General features: G+C 45.3%; 1 protein-coding gene across 1 annotated transcript in view; it reads left to right on the top strand.

Annotated features, from left to right (window-relative positions):
* Window positions 1-18,505, top strand: part of SPG7 (SPG7 matrix AAA peptidase subunit, paraplegin) — a 60,507-nt gene that overhangs the window by 19,549 nt on the left and 22,453 nt on the right. The window contains 7 exon segments of the mRNA XM_050923358.1: window positions 1,598-1,839; window positions 2,911-3,050; window positions 6,071-6,173; window positions 7,775-7,900; window positions 8,527-8,689; window positions 9,747-9,920; window positions 17,859-17,983. Coding sequence (XP_050779315.1) covers window positions 1,598-1,839; window positions 2,911-3,050; window positions 6,071-6,173; window positions 7,775-7,900; window positions 8,527-8,689; window positions 9,747-9,920; window positions 17,859-17,983 — 1,073 coding nt within the window.

Raw genomic sequence — 18,505 nt, 5'->3', positions numbered from 1 at the left:
TTGTTTATCAAGAACATCCAGATTTGACTATATAAATGGGGAGATGGTCAGCAGCTGAAATCAAACATTCTGCCCTGACAGTCCTTTATAGACGGCAATCTTCTAAATCTGCTGGAGAAGTCTGGAAAATGCCAGGATTCTAAAAAACAGGTTAGCTGCAAATACTAAGACATACAAGTCATTGATTCTCTGTGGTTCTCAAGCCTTCTAATTGCATTATAAAGTTACTTACCTGACTAGGTGTTTTTGGCATTGTAAGATGAAAAGTGAGCATGTTTTCCAAACAAATCCATCTATGGTACCTACAGAACTTCCAGTAGTCTGTTAAAAAACATTTTTTACACCACATGTAATTAAACTGTGAAACTCACTGTTGCAGGATATTGTTGAGACTAATAGTTTAGTAAAATGCATTGCAGATTATATACCTCTATTAGATGCCTGTGTAATATTAATAATCACTTTATTATTCTGTATAGTGTAAATGTTGTCAGACTTCATGGTTTAGGACATCAGTTGATCAAGAGCTGGTCAGGAAATGATTTGCACTGTATTATTGCACAACTGGCCAAGAGCATTGTGATGGGTTTTACTCATTCTCTCAAAATTTCCAGCATAGCATTAGCCAGCAGCAACCAGAGTAGTTGGGCCACTGGTTGGTTACAGTACAGTGAAATGCAGAGGGGGTTACGGTAGTTGAAGCCTTTGGTTTGATTTCAGTAATGATGCTGCAGTGTTTTTGTTTGATCTATACATGCATTAGACCAGGCAGCTGAAATGGTTCCTCTGTTTAGAATGGGCTGGGATTCTTGATGAATTGACTTTTCACTAACTAGTTAATGGATTTTGAGCCTCTAAAGCCTTATGGACTAGGATTAGATTTAAATAAAAACAATCTGCTGATCAAAGCTTTCCAAAATGTTTTGAGATTATCTGATACGGAGATGAAGAATTTAATTTCTTAGGGCAGCTTCCAAAAGTGAATTTTTGGCTCTTCGTGCCACTTCATTTCCTCTTCTTACTGAATTGACAGTTGAAGTGAAAAACTTGACCCTCCCTTGGATCCAGTGCACACAGTCTCTCTGCTTAGGCTGTTGGGGACTGGGGAGCAGATAAAACAGACTCCATGATACACGCAAATATTTGCTAGCTAATAGAATGCAAACTTCGCTTCCTTCCTAGCAGCTGTTAATTTTGGATCTGGCTGCATGTACTTAAATAAACAGGCTTTTGAGTTGATACTGTTTAAATTGTGGAGAAGAGGAGGCCTTGTGGTCTGACAAGATCTGGGAGCCAGCAAGGTCCTGGATTGTAATGTGGCCTAAAACACTGACTCACTATGTGACCTTGGACAAGACATGTGACCTTGGACCTCATTCAGCTCAGCTGGAAAACTGGCCTTATAAGACCTCACAGCAAACTAGATGCTGCTGCTGCGTATAGCTTTCCTAGACAAATCAAATACAGAACTCATACCAAACTGTGTAGCTGGGCAGTCCTTGGTCTGTGGTGTAATTTTCTATTCTCTGGGTCACAGAGCTTAATCATTATATACTGTCCTGTCTCTGCTCTCATGCCTCTCTTCTTTTTTGTAAAGAGGAAAAGAAGCGTAAGGAGCGGGAAGATCAGATGTATCGTGAGCGTTTGCGGACGCTCTTCCTAATAGCTGTCATCATGAGCCTGCTAAACTCACTGACCACCAGCGGGGTCAACATTTCCTGGAATGACTTTGTGAATGAGATGCTGGCGAAAGGGGAGGTCCAGAGCATTCAGGTGGTTCCAGAGAGTGATATTGTGCAAATCTATCTGCACCCAGGAGCAGTTGTATTTGGACGGCCTGTGAGTGTCTTTGTACAATTAGAATGAATAATTCCAGATTAAACTGTTAAGAGTTTCTTAAATATATTTTCATTAAAGCCCTAGCTGCTGTTTTGCTCATTACTGATTTCCTTCTCTTTGTGTTTGAAGTTCTGTGTCACTCTTGTCAATTATACTGTACCAACTGAAGATGAATGAGTCGTTTGGTTGGTTGGTTTTTTATAAAGAATATTGCCTGAATCTCCCCCATCCCCAGTGGTTGTGAGAAAGTCAGAAAATCCATTGCAGATTTTGGAAAACTTGATTTTTTTTTAATTATTCCTAATATTAGCACAATTTAGGATGATTCATGGAGCTTGGAATTGATTGTAATTTTTAACAACTGGCTGGGTTAGGAAAAACATCATATTCCAAGCAACCAATGTGGAAGCTAGTTCCAGATGTTTAACGAGCACTAATAGCACATGCCTTTTTATTTCTTTTTAAAACCAAAAGAAGTGTGAGTGCATGTTAGGACACAGGCTGCTGGGCTTGTCACCACTGAGAAATAGAAACTTGTGAGACAGTAAATTATTTCTCTGTTGATTGGCCTATTATTTAGTTGGATAGCTTCTGGTCACTGAAATCCATTACCGTCTATGTGGTGTGCAGATGGTATCTAGGAAATCTACATTAAGCACAGGAAACTCGATTCCTGTGGATTTCTGAGGTCTTCACGTTCAGAGCAAGTGCGTGATTATAGGCTCAAAGTATCAGTAAATGTGGGCTTTTGAAGGATTAAATCCAGCCTCTGACTTGCGTACAAAGTCCTTGCATCTCCTTGTCTGCAGACTAACTTCTTTGCTGGATTTCAGCAGATTTTGTCCTTACAATGACATCACTGTGAAAGTTTAACTTTAAAAGAAGTGTTTTCTCCTTTAGTCCTCACTTCTGGTCCCATAGTCACTTTCTAACACTCCACTGGTGTTGCTAGCAAGAGGGTGACCCATAATTTAGAGAAGCCTTTAATCTAACTATCCACTGTAGATAGGTGACCTAGTTTCTGCTTTATCCTCAGTCTGCAATGTGGTTCTCTTCATTTCATGTCCCCAGAGGCTTTCCCTGATGTACAGGATGCAGGTGGCAAATATTGACAAGTTTGAAGAGAAGCTGCGAGCAGCGGAGGAGGAGTTGAATATTGATGTGAAGGACAGGATCCCAGTCTCCTACAAGCGCACAGGCTTTTTTGGAAAGTATGATATTAACTGATCACTTATTTGTACTGTAGTAGTGCCTGGGGCCCCAGTCAGGGATCAGGGCCTCGCATTGTAGGGCATCCTACAAACATATAACGAAGACGGTCCCTGCCCTCAAGAGCTCACATGTGGCTTTCAGAAGTAGCCCCATCTTTAGAAGACATGTTAAAACTTAGGCCAGGTCTACACTACAAGTTTTTGTCATCATAGCTATGTCGGTCAGTGTGTGAAAAAACACCCCCCAGTCGACGTAGCTATGTTGGCAGAACTTTGTAGTTTAGATGCAACTATGCTGACAGAGTGCTTTTGTCATGTAGTAATGTCATTTGGGGAGGTGATGTTGCTGTGCCTGCAGAAAAACTCCTCCTCTTGGCGTGCAGAATAGAATCTGCATGTCTGAGGCAAAACCCATTTTCAGTTGCTATGGATTTTTGTAATACGTGGTAGTTTTCCTAATTGAGCACTTTGTCTTTAATCAATTACTATAGTGAAAACCATGATAAAACCCATAACACAGTGGCTCAACAAACATGGTATTGGCCCCTCGTTTAAATTACCCATTGGAGTAGATCCATAATGAGCCTTCCCCATTTTATAATGCTTTAAAATTGACTGGTTTATTCTGAGGTGAGCCAGGTTATAAAAATAAATTCTTAGCTTTAGCCCACTACAACAGGAGCTGCAGTTCAGACAGATAACAGGGTCTGACACTGACTCAGATTTACAGCCACATACTGAGCAGGACAGCTTTAATGATAAGACACAGCATGTCAGTTAGATGAGATTCTTATTAAATTTATAGACTTTTTTTTTGTTATCCAAAACCAGGATCCTTTGTCAAAACAATTCAACAAAGGTTAACGTTTTAATTGTAATATGGGCCTCGAACGGGTGAGTGAGCAAAGAAAGGAAAAAATCTGTCAATCAGCTGCTGGGTGGAATTTATTTTGTGTTTTCAAACACTAGTACCAACATTTTGGGTCTGTTTTCTGCTGCTGTGGTTTATTTGTCCTTCTGTTACAACTGGCAGCTTTTGCAAACCGAGATTTATGGAATCCAGAATGCAAAATAGATTTATAAAGCCCACTCACTAAGGATTTGAATGAGTCCAGAAGCACCTCTGTCACTGTGAACAGATACCGTGTTGTACAGGAAAGCTTTCCATAAGAGTATGTGTGGAGACTCCACCAGAGGGAGTATTCTTAATTGAGTATTCTCTCTAATCCTTCAACAAAGATGTGTAATGTTGCAATCCTGTATCTGCCAACTCAAGAGGTCCCCTCTCCAAAAAGCAGGCATGATGTGTCAAGCTACCTTGCTGGTTCAGAGGAACCATAGCTGTTTTTCAGCATTCCCTAGCCACATACTTGCAACAGAGTATCATGGTGGCAGCATTAACTGGATGTGCAAGGGTTTTGTTTTCTGTGGTTTGTGAAGTGCAGCGAACCAGATATATCTTTCCCTTAACAATCATGATTGGCTATGGTGTGAAACTTCCTCTCCCGGAACTTCCACCATGGATGCAAAACATGCATTTCATGAATGTATTAGAAAATGCTTCATATAAAAGAGAAACCTGGGTATGGTCTTGTGTTGTGCGGCCAGGTCCTACAGCTGGCAATTTACTTGAATAAATGTTTCAAGATTCAGCAATTTGTTTTTAATTTTTGATCATAAGGCCTGAGATCTCTACCTCAAATTTGTAAATTTACAATTTTTGTATACCAGCCCCAGGGAGCCTGTATTTCTAGCTGTTCTTTACCTTCCAGAACTGTTCTGCTGTGGTTCTGCTCTGAAAATAGACTTTCTAAAGGTGATATTGTGGGGTTCCATATTCTCAGTGGCTTCAAGATCTAGAGCCTGATCTGGTAAAGTGCTGAGTGCTGGCGACTCAAATTTTCTTCTTTCAGAGAACAGAGCATTTGGTACCTTGCAGGATCAAGCCCCTTGTTTGCTCAGTTGACAAGTCAAATATGACTTCTTAACTGCCAGTGCTGCAGATTAAGGTCTACAAACCCAGCTGCATTCTTTCTGCCTCTTATTTCTCTGTGTACGGTACTTCTGTGATCCCCCCCATTCCCATACTACCTGACTGCCATACAATCATTAATGTATTCATCCTCTTGAGAGGTAGCGCAGGGCTACTACTCCCATGTTACAGTTGGGGGAACTGAGGTACGTAGAGGCTAAGTGACTTGGCCAGGGTCACACAGGAAGTCTCTAGCAGAGCAGTGACTTGAACTGGGGTCTCATAAGTCCCAAACTACTGGACCATCCTTCCTCTTACTGCCAAAAAGATTCTGTAGTTGGAACTTAATGGAGAATGTTGTTGCTGATGCGGGAGACAGAATAAACTTTGGCTTATGTGCCTGGAGCCGCATTGGAGCCGTAGTGTTTGGGCCCCACATTCAGACCAGCAGCACAAAGAGTCCAGGCATCTGTCCTAAGGGGGCATCTGGGAATTCCCCTGGCAATGCTGGGTGCTGTGCTACCTGCTTCTGACATAGTGAGCATGTAAGAGAGATGACCTGAGTGCCTTGCATTCCAGCAATCCCTGGCTCTGTAATGTCCCCTGGGGGGCCATTGCCAGCCAGCATAGATTAAAGCAGCCCTGAAGTGACTCTGATTTACACTGGGAGCCAAATTAGCCCTTGGCTGCCACCTTTGCCTGTTCTCCATCAGATTGTGAACTGATCCAGCATAGCCAATCTGTGAAGATCTAGCCCATTTGTTATGAGCAGATATGACTCTGAAAGAGATGGTAAGCCAGTGCCACTCTGGATCTTATCTGTTTATCTTTTTTGTTATGTAATTGTTGGGGGTGTTCTATACAAAATTTATATTTTTCAAAATGTACCACATTCTCAGTCACTTCTCTGCCCATAGCTGCGCTTCTAGCCTAACTGCCAGGACCTTTAAAATTCTGAAAACAGATAACAGTTGGGAAATGTTTACTAACTTAACTGTCTCGTGGCTAGATGCTTAAATTTATACTTAACTAACTGTTTTCTTTTCAGTGCCCTTTATGCCCTTGGAATGGCAGCTGTTGGTGTAGCCATATTGTGGTACATCTTCCGCCTTGCTGGGATGGCAGGAAGGGAAGGAGGATTCAGCGCCTTTGTAAGTAGTGTGGGTCCTGTATAATAGTTGTTCTAAAGCTCTTGGTTAGTCTCACTTTGTACTGGCGCGATTTCCTGCTCTTTCCCTGATAAAGTCAACAGAGGACAAGAATTAGCTGATGCTAGAGGCTGTGCGGTCCTGTCATATCTTGTATCTTTCCCTGATCAGCTGACTAGATTGTGCAGTAACTGGTTTCACTTGAGGCCCTCTTTCCCTGACTGCAAGAAGGGCTGAGCTCAGTGAATTTCCAGTGCAGTTTGCTATGCTATTTTCAAAACTCACTAATAAGTTGCAGCTGCAAATAGTGTATTTCGTTTTGTCCTGCCAACAAGCCTCCCATACAGCCGGGAGTAGGAATCTCTGGGTTTTGCAAAATAACTTCTTGATATTTTTAAAATATGCTCAAATTCTGGATTTCATTATGGGCTGGCGTCTCCCCGCCCATACTCCACTTGCAACATCAATTAGATCCCTCCCTCTCAATCAGCTGATACAACTTGCATAAGTCTGCTCTGGGTGCAGGAGCAGTAACTGAGGGGGCTTCTGGATGGAAGGAGTAGACACCTAAATCCCCCGTTAAGGTGGTGCCCAGCAGCCCCTTCCTGTGCTCTCTTCATCTTGCTATGAGTGACTTTTTTTATGGAGTGACATGTAACTGCTTGGATGGAAAGAAGTGGTTTAGAAAGCTTTGATTGTAGGGGGGCTTTAAGGGCTAGATTCCTGTCTTTGTGGAGTGAGCACAATTAACCCCTCCATGTTTAACTCTCTGAAGAAGCTGGCAGCTCTGAGGGCCTGAACTGCTTTAAACCTTTTTTTCCTCTTAAAAATAAATAAATAAAGTCTTAGTGGCTGTTTTCAGCAGCACATAATAAGCAGTTACAAGGAGGGTGTTTAACTAAATTGTTGTTTTGACTGTCACTGTGGCTTAACACGCACCAGGAGGCTCAAATGTGGGGCCTGTTCTACTTGAGAGCCTATAGTTCCATTCCTGGACTGTCTTGGAACAACAACTGTGGCAGCAGCTCCCAGTGACAGTTGGCTGTGTGTGTTTGTGTATTTAGAACAGTGTTGATGATAAATACCCATTAATTCACATTATTTCTTCAAACTGTACCAATAGTAACCAGCCCAAGTATACTAAAGACTAGGGTCAATAAGAATTAGAGAGCAGGAGTTCTTGACAAACTCTACAGACTTGGGCAATATGCACAAGTTTTTTAATTAAGTGCCCTCAGTTGATGTATGGGGGGAATTGCTGCAGGTTTCCTCTATGCCTCGTGCTAATAAAACACTGGTTAATGAAATGGTTGAGTCACAGTACCAAACTCCAACATCCACAAGGGGAAACCTTTTCATGAAAGTACATTACTGAACTTGGGGCCTAGAATCATTCTGTTCTGCTACAACAAGAGAGAGCCGGTGGGCATTGTAATGCACTTCATATGGGAAGATCACACATAACCCACTCATATATTATGCCTCCTCCCATTAAAAAAAAAAGTGTATTCCACTGCCTGATCTTGCACAGCCTCTCCAGTGTGCCCACCATCTCCCTCATCAGAACTGTGCCCTCAGAATTCAGAGTGTGCTGTCCTCCACAGAACCAGCTGAAAATGGCTCGCTTTACCATTGTGAATGGGAAGTCTGGGAAAGGGATCAGCTTCAAGGATGTAGCAGGAATGCATGAGGCCAAAATGGAGGTCAAGGAATTTGTGGATTATCTGAAGGTAAGAACCTCAACTATGCTTGATAAAGAGGTGGAAGTGGAGGGAGCAAATCTGCCGGACAGCCCATGTGAATGCAATGTGATTCCAGCAGTTACTGGGTTTCTTATCTGCATAAAGCAGGACAAGAGGAGGTGGTAGAGATTCTCTCTGCTGAAGGAGAGTGTTTGACTCGAGAGCTGATTAGCTTGTGGCGCCTGTCCTTTGTGAATAAGATGCCTGGTGCCGGCAGTGCTTCAAGTGTTCTGTAATCCCCTCTTTTGCCTTTCCTCCACCCCAAAAGAGAGAAATAAAATAAAAGTTTTGGTGTGTTTGCCAGTGGTGCCCTGGAATAGTTTGGCAGCCTGGGCTCCTTCTTCTTTGTCCTGCGGGGACATTGAGCAGCCTCCGTTTTAATGAGCTGATTGTCTTCCAAGGCTTTGGTCAGTGATGGCAAAAGCCAGACTCTATATTGTCTGGTTCCTGAGGGAGAAAGGACAGACTGCTGTTCACATGAGTCCCGAGCTAGCAGCTGTTGCTGCTGTGACATATGTTGGGAAAAGCATCCAGTGAACCTCTGCACAAGTCTTTTCTTCCAGAAACACTGCTCGTGAGCCCAGATGCCTGATGGAATTGTGTTGTAATTCTAGAGCCCAGAGCGCTACCTCCAGCTTGGGGCCAAAGTGCCCAAAGGTGCCTTGTTACTCGGACCACCAGGCTGTGGAAAGACCTTGCTGGCAAAGGCAGTGGCTACAGAAGCACAAGTGCCGTTCCTGGCGATGGCCGGCTCTGAGTTTGTGGAGGTAATAGGAGGTAAGTCCTCTGACCTTCTGCTAGGAAAAAAAGAGAAGATGTAAATCAATCTGTGGTGGGAGCACACAAGGTTGCTGCCATCTAGAGTAAGTGTTATCCATGTCTATGACAAGGAACTGAACTCATAGTTGTCTTTGCATGGGGAGTGTTTGAGCAGGACTGAGTGTTTCTGTAGAGGGTATAAAACAGTTTGTCATCAGTAGACAGTGCCATTAGTGCAGCTATGGGAACATAAAATCCTTCCCTCTCACCTGCTCATCTGTTTAGAAGAGAGTTCTTCGTCCTGTTGTCTACACAAAACCTTCATCAGAGATAGTCTGGTTTCCTCAGACTCTTCTGGAACATTCCTTACTACCTAGGATATGGTGTGGGAACTCCCATGCATCTTTCTTTCTGATAACACCCACACACGGCTCTTTGGGGTAGAGCCTTTACTCTATAACCATCCGTTCGCTGGCTTCCCTGCCCTTACGTATGCTCTCATGTCTTGTCTTGTCTTTCAAAAAGCTAAATCGCTCCCGTTGAGGCTGCCCTCTTTGTACATATCAGTGGATTTCCAGTGCATGAGTATAACGCTCTTGCCAGCGGGGAACGCTGGAATGGCATATAGCTACCCCCAGTCCTTAAAGCACAGCACAGCTAACATAGCTAAGAATTTAAACGCCTAACCCTGTGAAAGGAGCAGGTGTGCCTGCTTGCAGTTGGGTGCGGAGCTTTTGCTAGAGCAGCTGTGCAGACAAGCTGACATATTGAGTTCAGCTGGAGAGGCCATGTGATCCAGTGGATAGGGACTCATGATATCTGGGTTCTAGTCCCTAACCCACGAGGGGACCTAGGCCAAGTGTTTCTCTGTCCCTCTTTCCCCCTAGCCTTTGTCTATTGTGCCTGTTTAGATTGTAAGCTCCTCAGGGCAGGGACTGTCACTTCCTGTGTGTGTACGGGGCCTGGGCACTATCTCGGTTAGGGGTACAGCTATAGTAGAGATAATTAAAATATATAACAAGTACGGATTGATTCCTGCAAGTCTCTCTTCATCTTACTCTTTGCCCTTCTCCAGGTCTTGGAGCTGCTCGTGTCCGGAGCCTTTTCAAAGAAGCCAGGGCTCGTGCCCCATGTATTGTGTATATTGATGAAATAGATGCTGTGGGTAAGAAACGCTCGACCAACATGTCCGGCTTTTCCAATACTGAGGAGGAGCAGACCTTAAACCAGCTGCTGGTAGAAATGGATGGTTAGTATTCCTCTCACCCAGCCAGGGATGAGGCCTTTTCTGCCTCCATAAGGATTCAGCTTCTTAAACATGCATTTCCACCCCTACCGATCATGTTGCTTTACCGTTCTCCTCATGTTTAAGGATTTTCTCTTTTTGCCCATTGACTTGAACTCCATTTTCCCCCTTCCCATGCCAGTGTCTCCTACTACGTCAGGCTGCAGCTCACACAGTGCTCCCTGTCCAAGGTGGCCACCCTCTAAGCCTCCAACTCAGATTGTATCACCTATAGATCCTACTCCAGATGACAGGTGAAATCTATGGCTCTCGAACACCTGTAGGGAGCGGGACCTTGGCACTGAAAGTTTGACACCTGAAAACTGTGAAAAAGAGTCCATGTGGCCTCACTTGGCCTTGTTCTGAAATAGCAGGTGTATCATTCAGAGGGAACATCTACACGGCAAGTAAAAACCCATGACTGGCCCATGCCAGGTAACTCGGGCTGCAGGTGGTTTAATTGTGGTGTAGACACTCAGGCTGGAGCCTGGGCTCTAACACCCTGCAAGGTCAGCAGTCCCAGAGTGCAGCCAGAGTCCAAACTCCTACACTGCAATTTAAAAAGCCCCTTAGCCCGTAGGCACCAACTTCCCCTGTTCCCAGTGGATGCTCGACCCCCTTCTCCCCCCCTGCCCCGCACTGCCCTCGCCCCACCCCCATTCCACCCCTTCCCCAAGCAGCTGTTTGGCGGTGGCTAGGTGGGAAGCACTGGAAGGTAGGTGGAGGAGCAGAGACACGGTGTGCTCAGGAGAGGAGGAGGAGGAGATGGGGCGGGAGGTATGGGGAGCTTGGCTGCTGGTGGGTGCAGAGCATCCGCTAATTTTTCCCCGTGGGTGCTCCAGCCCCGGAGCACGCATGGAGTCGCTGCCTATGCCTTAGCCTGAGCCCCAGTTGCACAGGCCAGCTGGGGGTTGGGGCGATGAGTTTAATTGCAGTGTAGATATACCCAGAAGAGTTATTTTTCTGTTATGTTCTACTTGCTCCCCCTCCATCAGTAGCTATATTGAGCGTGTGTCGTAGGGCGAGCAAAAGCAGCTGCGTCTCTTCAGCAGAGAGCTTCTCAGAGCTAAGTGCTTTACACTTTGTTCCTGTTTTCCCTCTTTCTCCCCCCAGCCATCCCCACAAGAAACTGTGAAGAGTCCTCTGGGACTTCAGTTTTCACCTCACGCCCCCTCACCACACTCCATTTTTCCTCTGTATGCTGAAAGGCCCCACGTCGTAGCAACCATTCCTTTGTCTTTGGAAGACTGGACGTGACTCTCTTCAGAGTCTGTAGTTGCTAGAGAGTAATCGGAGACTTCTAGGAGACAGACTTCGGACTTGATTTCTGCACGGTCACTGGATCATTGGGCCAGCCCTCGTGAGAGTTTAATATAGAATTGGAAAGAGGATATAATCTCGGGCTAACAACAGCAGTAGGACTAAAATTAAAATCCTCAGGTTCAGTGATAACTTTAAAGGCTGTGAGACAGATGGGAGCTTGCTGTGGTATCCTGAGGCAGTATGTGCACTGGAGATAACTTTGGCATCATCTTGCAGCCTGCTAATAAAACCAAGGCAACGTGTGCATCAAAGACGGGGCTGGAGGAGGCCAGGAAGCCCAGAGACACTCTTAATGCACAATGTAATTGTTTCAGCCCAGAAATATGTCTTCCCACTGGTCACAGGATGGAGATAATTTACAGCCCTGAAGAAGTAAAGTAAAGCTAGTCTGCATCAAGGGCAGAACTATGTTTCGAGGGTAACATTTGGGGTTTGCTAGCCATTAAATATTGTTTAATACTTGATACAACCTGTCCAAGACAGGTAATTTTAAAGCCTGATGAGATTTAAAATTTAGTTGTCCCAGAGGGGCATAAACAATTTAGTAAATTTCCTCTGCTGTCCTCTAACTTTAATCTCCACCTTCCCGGCTTCGCTAGGAAATCCACTTCCGAATCAGGGGAGATAGCCTTGTAGTTTGCAAGCAAGCCCTGCCCAGCCTCTGAATGTCTTTCTGCCTGGACCCCACCTGGTGTCAGCCCTGCTTATTTTGGCATTTACAAAGGCACTTGACGGGATGAAGGAAAATGCACATTTGACTGCTCTTTGTAACTGAGGTCTGTCAGCCCCTACCGTACTAACCCAATTTGCATTACTTCTGTAGTTGTCTTATTACTGTAGAGCAGGACAAAGAATAGATGTGTCAGAGCTCTGCCCAGCAGGGAATGGTTCAGATTCTTGAATACATTTGGTGGGAGAGATCCCTCTTTTCCCCTGTTTAGTCGTGAAATTTGCTGCCTCCCCAAATTGTCTCCATGCAAGAAATTCAGTGCAGCAGTGAGGTGTAAGGAACACTTCTCCTGCAGGCCTTTCTGGGATCTGAACTCCAGGCTACTTCCTGGGGTGCAGTCAGGAAGGAAGGAGATTGGAATTTGACTCACTGCTGAGCTGAGAGCAGAGCAGCTTCTGCAATTTGTGCCCCACAAAGTTCCTGGTCCATAGTGAGGCTGCCCCATAGGAGGATGCTTTGATGTAAGCCTTAGCTTCTTGGCGAGAGAAGTTGCACTAGCTGCGTGCTCATCAGAATGTACCTGTGATCCCCTGCGTCTCACACAATATTGTCAGTGTTATGGATTTATACCCTCTCTCCTGAAGGGAGAGGAATTGAAGCTAGAGCGCAGTATGGGGTAAGGAGGGACATGGACTGTCCTACAGTGCAGCGGGCTACAGGGTGCCGCTGTTTCAGCATGGGTTCTGTGACCACCCTGCAGGAGGGGGGAGTGAGCTGTGAGTTTGCCCTGAGTAGTCAGACAGCTGAGTGCCTTGTGCACAGGAACGTCCTTGAAGCTGATGCACAGTGCGCTGAAAGCCCTGTGGGCCACGGTTCCAAAGGCACTCCGAATCCATGCTCGCCGTCCCCGATGCTTTGTGCATACCTCAGCTTTGGAAAACTTAACCAAAGAAGTAACCTTACTTGGGCTTGGCATTACCACCTCAGCTGTATAATGCACAACAGGTTTCTTGGTGGGCCCCAACCCAGCTACTGTCCATGGCCATCCTCATTTTAATGCAGCAGGGTGGCCTGGAAGGACACTACGTCCCAGCATGAGCTGCTGCATCTTGATTCAAGTAGAGGGCCATTGGACCAAAATGAATTTCCACATTCTGGGAAGTGTAGCGCCCTTCCCCCCCCCCCCCCCCGCCCCTTCTAAAGATGAAAATGTCTGCCGTTTCCTCCAGTTTATAGAAATCAGGTGTAGTGCTGGAGACCCTGGTGAGCTGCCAATTCCAAAATTAGGGCCCAGCCCCCTGTTACAGGTGTCGGAAGATGAAAGGTAAAATAATCTCCTTATTAAATACATGCTTTACAAGTCTTTGCTAATGCACTGATGGATTCTCTTCACTCTGTTGCCACAGGCTGCCTTCTGAAAAGAAATATTTATTTATTTGTATTACTGTAGTGCCAAGGAGTCCTAGTCATGGACCAGGACCTCAGTATACTAGACACTGTGCAGACCAAGAACAAAAAGTGTCCCTGTCTCCCAAGGAGTTTTACAATCTGAGGCCTTGGCTACACTCACACTTTACAGCGCTGCAACTGGGGTGTGAAAAAACACCCCCCTGGGCGCTGCAAGATACAGCGCTGTAAAGCGTCAGTGTAATCAGGGCAGCAGCGCTGGGAGCGCGGCTCCCAGCGCTGCACGCTACACCCGTAAGGGATGTGGTTTACATGCAGCGCTCGGAGAGCTCTCTCCCAGCGCTGCTGCTCCGACTACACTCACACTTCAAAGCGCTGCCGCGGCAGCGCTCCCGCAGCGCTGCCGGGGCAGCGCTTTGAAATTCCAGATGTAGCCATACCCTGAGTATAAGACAAGAAACAGCAGATGGAGACAGAGTGATGGGGGAGTACAAGGAAATAGTGAGACAGTAGGTCAGCATGATATGCCATGGTCTCAGCACACCAGCATCCTAACCAGTGCCACATTTTTCGGAGGCATCATGGAAAAGGAGAGTTTGAAGGAGGATTAATTAGTTTTGCAGATGTTTACAGGGAGCTCCTCCCAAGCATGAGGGACAACATCAGAGAAAACACAAAGGTGTTTGAAAATGTATGAAGTGGGGGATGGAGAATAATATGGACCAATTGGTTGCTTGAGTCGACATCATAATAGTGAATGAGAGATGCCTGGTCAGGTGGGGTGGGCCATGAAGGGTGTAGAAAGTGAAGACCAGCAGCTTACGTTTAATGGAAAGAGAACGGGGAGCTTGGGGGGGGGTGACATAGTCAAAGTGACAGGCGAGGAGAGGGATTGCTCAGTGGTTTGAGCATTGGCCTGCTAAACCCAGGGTTGTGAGTTCAATCTTTGAGGGGGCCACTTAGGGATCTGGGGCAAAAATTGGTCCTGCTAGTGAAGGCAGGGGACTGGACTCGATGACCTTTCGAGGTCCCTTCCAGTTCTAGGAGATTGGTATATCTCCAATTATTACCTTACCTTAGGCGAGGAGACTGAATTTGGCAGCAACGTTATGAATGGATACAAGTGGGATAAGATTGCATTTGTAAAGGCCAGAGAGAAGGATGTTGCAGTAACAGAGAGTTTTACCTGTATGGCTATAAATAATACGGCTTGTTAATAATTACAAGTGCAAAGTAGTACTCTTTGGAAGAAAAAATCAAAAGCATAACTACAAAAAGGGGAATAACTAGCTAGGTGTTAGTACCGCTTAAAAGAACCGAGATTTTAGTGGTTCACAAACTGAATATTCGTCAGCAGTGCAATGCAGTTCTAAAAAAAGCTAATATAATTCTGGAGTGTATTGAAGGAAGTGTCATATGTAAGACACAGGAAGTAATTGTCCTGCCCTACTTGGCACTGGTGAGGCCTGTGTCCAATTCTGGACGTCACACTTTAGGAAAGATGTGGTTAAAATGGAGAGAGTCTAAAAGAGAGCGACAGAAATGATACAAAATTTTAGAAAACCTGACCTAGGAGGAAAAGTGAATAATTAAAAAAAAAACAACAACAAAAAACCGACCCCCTGGGGGTGTTTAATTTTGAGAAAAGAAGACTGAGGAAGGGACCTAAATAAGTCTTCAAATATGTTAGGACAATGATCAGTTGTTTTCTAGTGAAGATAGGACAAGAAGTAATGGGTTTAATCCGCAGCAAAGGAGATTTAGGTTAGATATTAGGAAAAACTTTCTAGCTCTTAGAGTAGTTAAGCTCTGGAATAGGCTTCCGAGGGAGGTTGTGGAATCCCCATTGGAAGTTTTAAAGAGCACAAACACCAGTCAGGGATGATCTGGGTTTACTTGGTCCTTCCTCAGCACAGGAAGTTGGATTAGATGACCTCTTAAGGTCCCTTTGGGCGCTACATTTCTGATGATGTGTTTCTGTAGGACAGGCTGTATCTCAGAGATCGTATGCAGAGAGAATCTGCAAGATTTAGACATAGTTTGGATGTGAGGACCTAAGGAATCTGAGCTGGATGTCCAGGTTATGCTCCCAAGTGACAGGCAGGATGGTGGTATTGTCCATAGTGATAGACAAGGGTGGGGGCAAGGTGGATTAGGAGCTCTGTTTTAGCTATGTTGATCTTGAGCTGACACTAGATGTTGATGAGTAGGTGTCAGAGACAAGCCAAGATTAGTTTGGACAGAAGAGATAGTTTGGAGTAGAGGTAAATCTGTGAGTCATAGAATAGCTTATTTGTGTGTATTGCCCAGAGATAAGGTATAGAGGAAAAAAGAGAAGGGGACCAAAGACAGAGCCCCAGGGAATCCCCCAAAAAGCTGGAGGGGGGTGAGGCAGATCCTTTGAAGGAGCAATTAAGCCCAGCTAAACTGGATGAATGTAAGTTTGCATCTTGTTAATTTCACTGTGCAATTCAGAGTATGATTGTGATGATCCTCATGCATACAGACGACCTTGCTTTCCATCAGATCTGTGACAGTGTTCTGCAAGTTCTGGTTATGCAGCAAGGGAAGAATAGGGCACTGATCAAAGATGCCTGGTGTTGTATTTACAAATTGTTCAATTTGCCTGGCAATATTAGTAAATTTAACTCTTTTTCTCAGAACAGATAAGCAGTTTGAATAGTGCATTTTCTGAGCACAAACAACTAAACAGCAGACAAGGAAGCACAATCCCTACAACTCTTCTGCAATGTCTGAATAGATGAGACCTTTAAGGCCAAGATTCTTTTTGCATTACATGAACGTTAGAGCCAATAACACTTTTCAGAAGCAGTTATTTGCCCTGAGTCCTTGGCCAAAATCTCCCTCTTCCCAGCTCTTGTGTTGCGAGCCAGTTGTTGGCCTGACAGCTGCTGCCCCTCCCTGCATAGTGGCTGTATTTCAGTGAAGCTATGTGTATACGGCTGAGTTACTCTGTTACAGGAGTGGTGGAGGAGCAGGGGACTTGTTAAATCAACCAAATCCTCTTCACCATTTCCTTGAAATGGTTTGTCTCACACGTGCTGCAAAGAAGGTTTTTCAAGCTGGGTTCCCAGCACTAGCTAATTCGCTGTCACGGACTCTTAGGTGTTACTTTTATAGACTGTTCACTGTGACTGATGCTTGCATGCTGAGACCAAAGCATGTTAATAGCTAGGTGACATCAGTTGGGAGGATTAGTATAGATTTAAGTCTGCTGATCTAGATTTCCTGGAGCTGTGTATTTCCCACCCACTGGAACCCAGACTGAAAGCGAGTGTGGCAGAGGCTGATGCAAGGAGGGTGCAGTCAGTGGTTTTTGTTTTTGTTTGTTCTAATGGTTTGACCTATTTTAAGACTGTGTCTTCCCAGCTGCAGAGCAGATGATGCACTGTACATTCTAATCCTGCCCTATGAATAAAGCTTGTTAGCCGCCAGGTGACGGCCAGTCTCTCTGCTTATTTATCACACTCTAAAGTGCAGTGTAAAACATGACCAAAGAATGATCATGCTTCATCCTTTTCAGGAGCCTATTTAGAAGGCATCCTTTGGGGAGGAAGAACTAAGTTCACTGTAGAACAAGTTGCTTTTTTTTATAGGGCCATTCGTCAGACTTACCTGTAACCTTAAACTCTCTACTGAGCTATAGGATATTGACCCATTTGGCAGCTTCTCTGTTGGAATTGTGGAATGCTCACTCATCCCTTCCCCTGGAAGCTTGCTGCATGCCTTACAGCTCTGAGGGTTCTTGATGTCTGCTGTTGTAAGACAAGTGTATTAAGGTGACCCATGTCCATAGGCATCTGAGCACCTGATGGAATATAATAAGCAGCATGGCCTGGTGCCTCAGTGTGGCACTTCTGCTCTCCCCTAAGTGACACGAGCAACTGCCCCTTCATACCTTACTCCTGCCTTTGGCACCATGCCTTCCATGAGGCCCCCAACACATGAAACCTTGTCTGCCAGGCTCCCTCCCTACAAGTCCCACACCAGCACCACAGGTTTATTAGCCCTATAACTCCCTTTTATCCTTATCAGCATGAAAAGCAAACCCAGTGCAAATCATGTCACCCGGGAGCTGTGTACTGAACATCGCTGCTCAGTCACTTTTTTGGTTGCATTCTGTCCCTCATCTGTATGTTGTTTGTTCAGGTTGTAAGCTCCTCGGGCTTGGACTCTTTGTATCTGTATAGCGCACCTGGGATGCCTTTGTTTAGCAAGGGGTGCAAGGAAAGACCAAAATCCATAACCCACTTCTAATCACACACACACCTCTCTAGGCCTCCCTTCACACATTACTGAAAAGAACAAATGTCTTCAGTCTCACCTTCCCCAAAGGATGCCACAGATGTCCTGTGGCTGAATGTTGTAAAGCTGTGGATGGAATTCTCCACGTCCCATCGCGCCTCAGCAACAAGAACCCTGCACTGTACATTACGATACAGAAACCCTTTACCTTCATGTCTGCTCTTGTTTTGCTGCAGGGATGGGAACCACAGATCATGTCATAGTGTTGGCTTCCACCAACCGTGCTGACATCTTGGATAATGCTCTGATGAGACCCGGGAGGCTTGACAGACACATTTTTATTGATCTTCCCACACTCCAGGTGTGTATCCCCTTGCACCATCTGTGTGTGTGAATCTTGTGTCACAATTCTTCACTTTTTGGTCAGTATCTGTGCTGGCACAGTCCAAAGTTGGCAGTAGTGGGAACGGCAATCCTGTGTTGCCCATCTTACCACTTGTGTCCTAAGCCAAAGACCCAATATATGAATGCAGTAGCCCACTGTACAGAGACTCTGTGGTATTAGCGCCTCCCTTTGCTTCAATCTGGCCTTGACGGAGAGCTTTGCTTTGGAGTTCTCCTTTTGTCATGGAGACAGCAATTTCATGCATATCTGTATCCTCTCTCCATGAAACTAAAGCTGCCTAAACTGGTTCTCTAGCCAATACTGCCTGTCTGGGCAGAGCCCAGGTTAGTAATGCACCTTCACCATTCATTCCTGTGTGTTACCTGCAGTGCTTAATTTGTGCTGCGACCTGGTGGTTCAGAGCCCTGGCGCCCCTGGGCCTGGCGGTTCAGAGCCCCGGCACCCCTGGGCTTGCTGCGTCAGTTATGAAAGTAAAAA

The sequence above is a fragment of the Gopherus flavomarginatus genome, chromosome 14, assembly GCF_025201925.1.
Source record: "Gopherus flavomarginatus isolate rGopFla2 chromosome 14, rGopFla2.mat.asm, whole genome shotgun sequence".
NCBI classification, from domain to species: domain Eukaryota; kingdom Metazoa; phylum Chordata; order Testudines; family Testudinidae; genus Gopherus; species Gopherus flavomarginatus.
The sequence above is the reverse complement of the archived record's forward strand: the minus strand, read 5'-3'. Positions and strand labels throughout refer to the sequence as shown.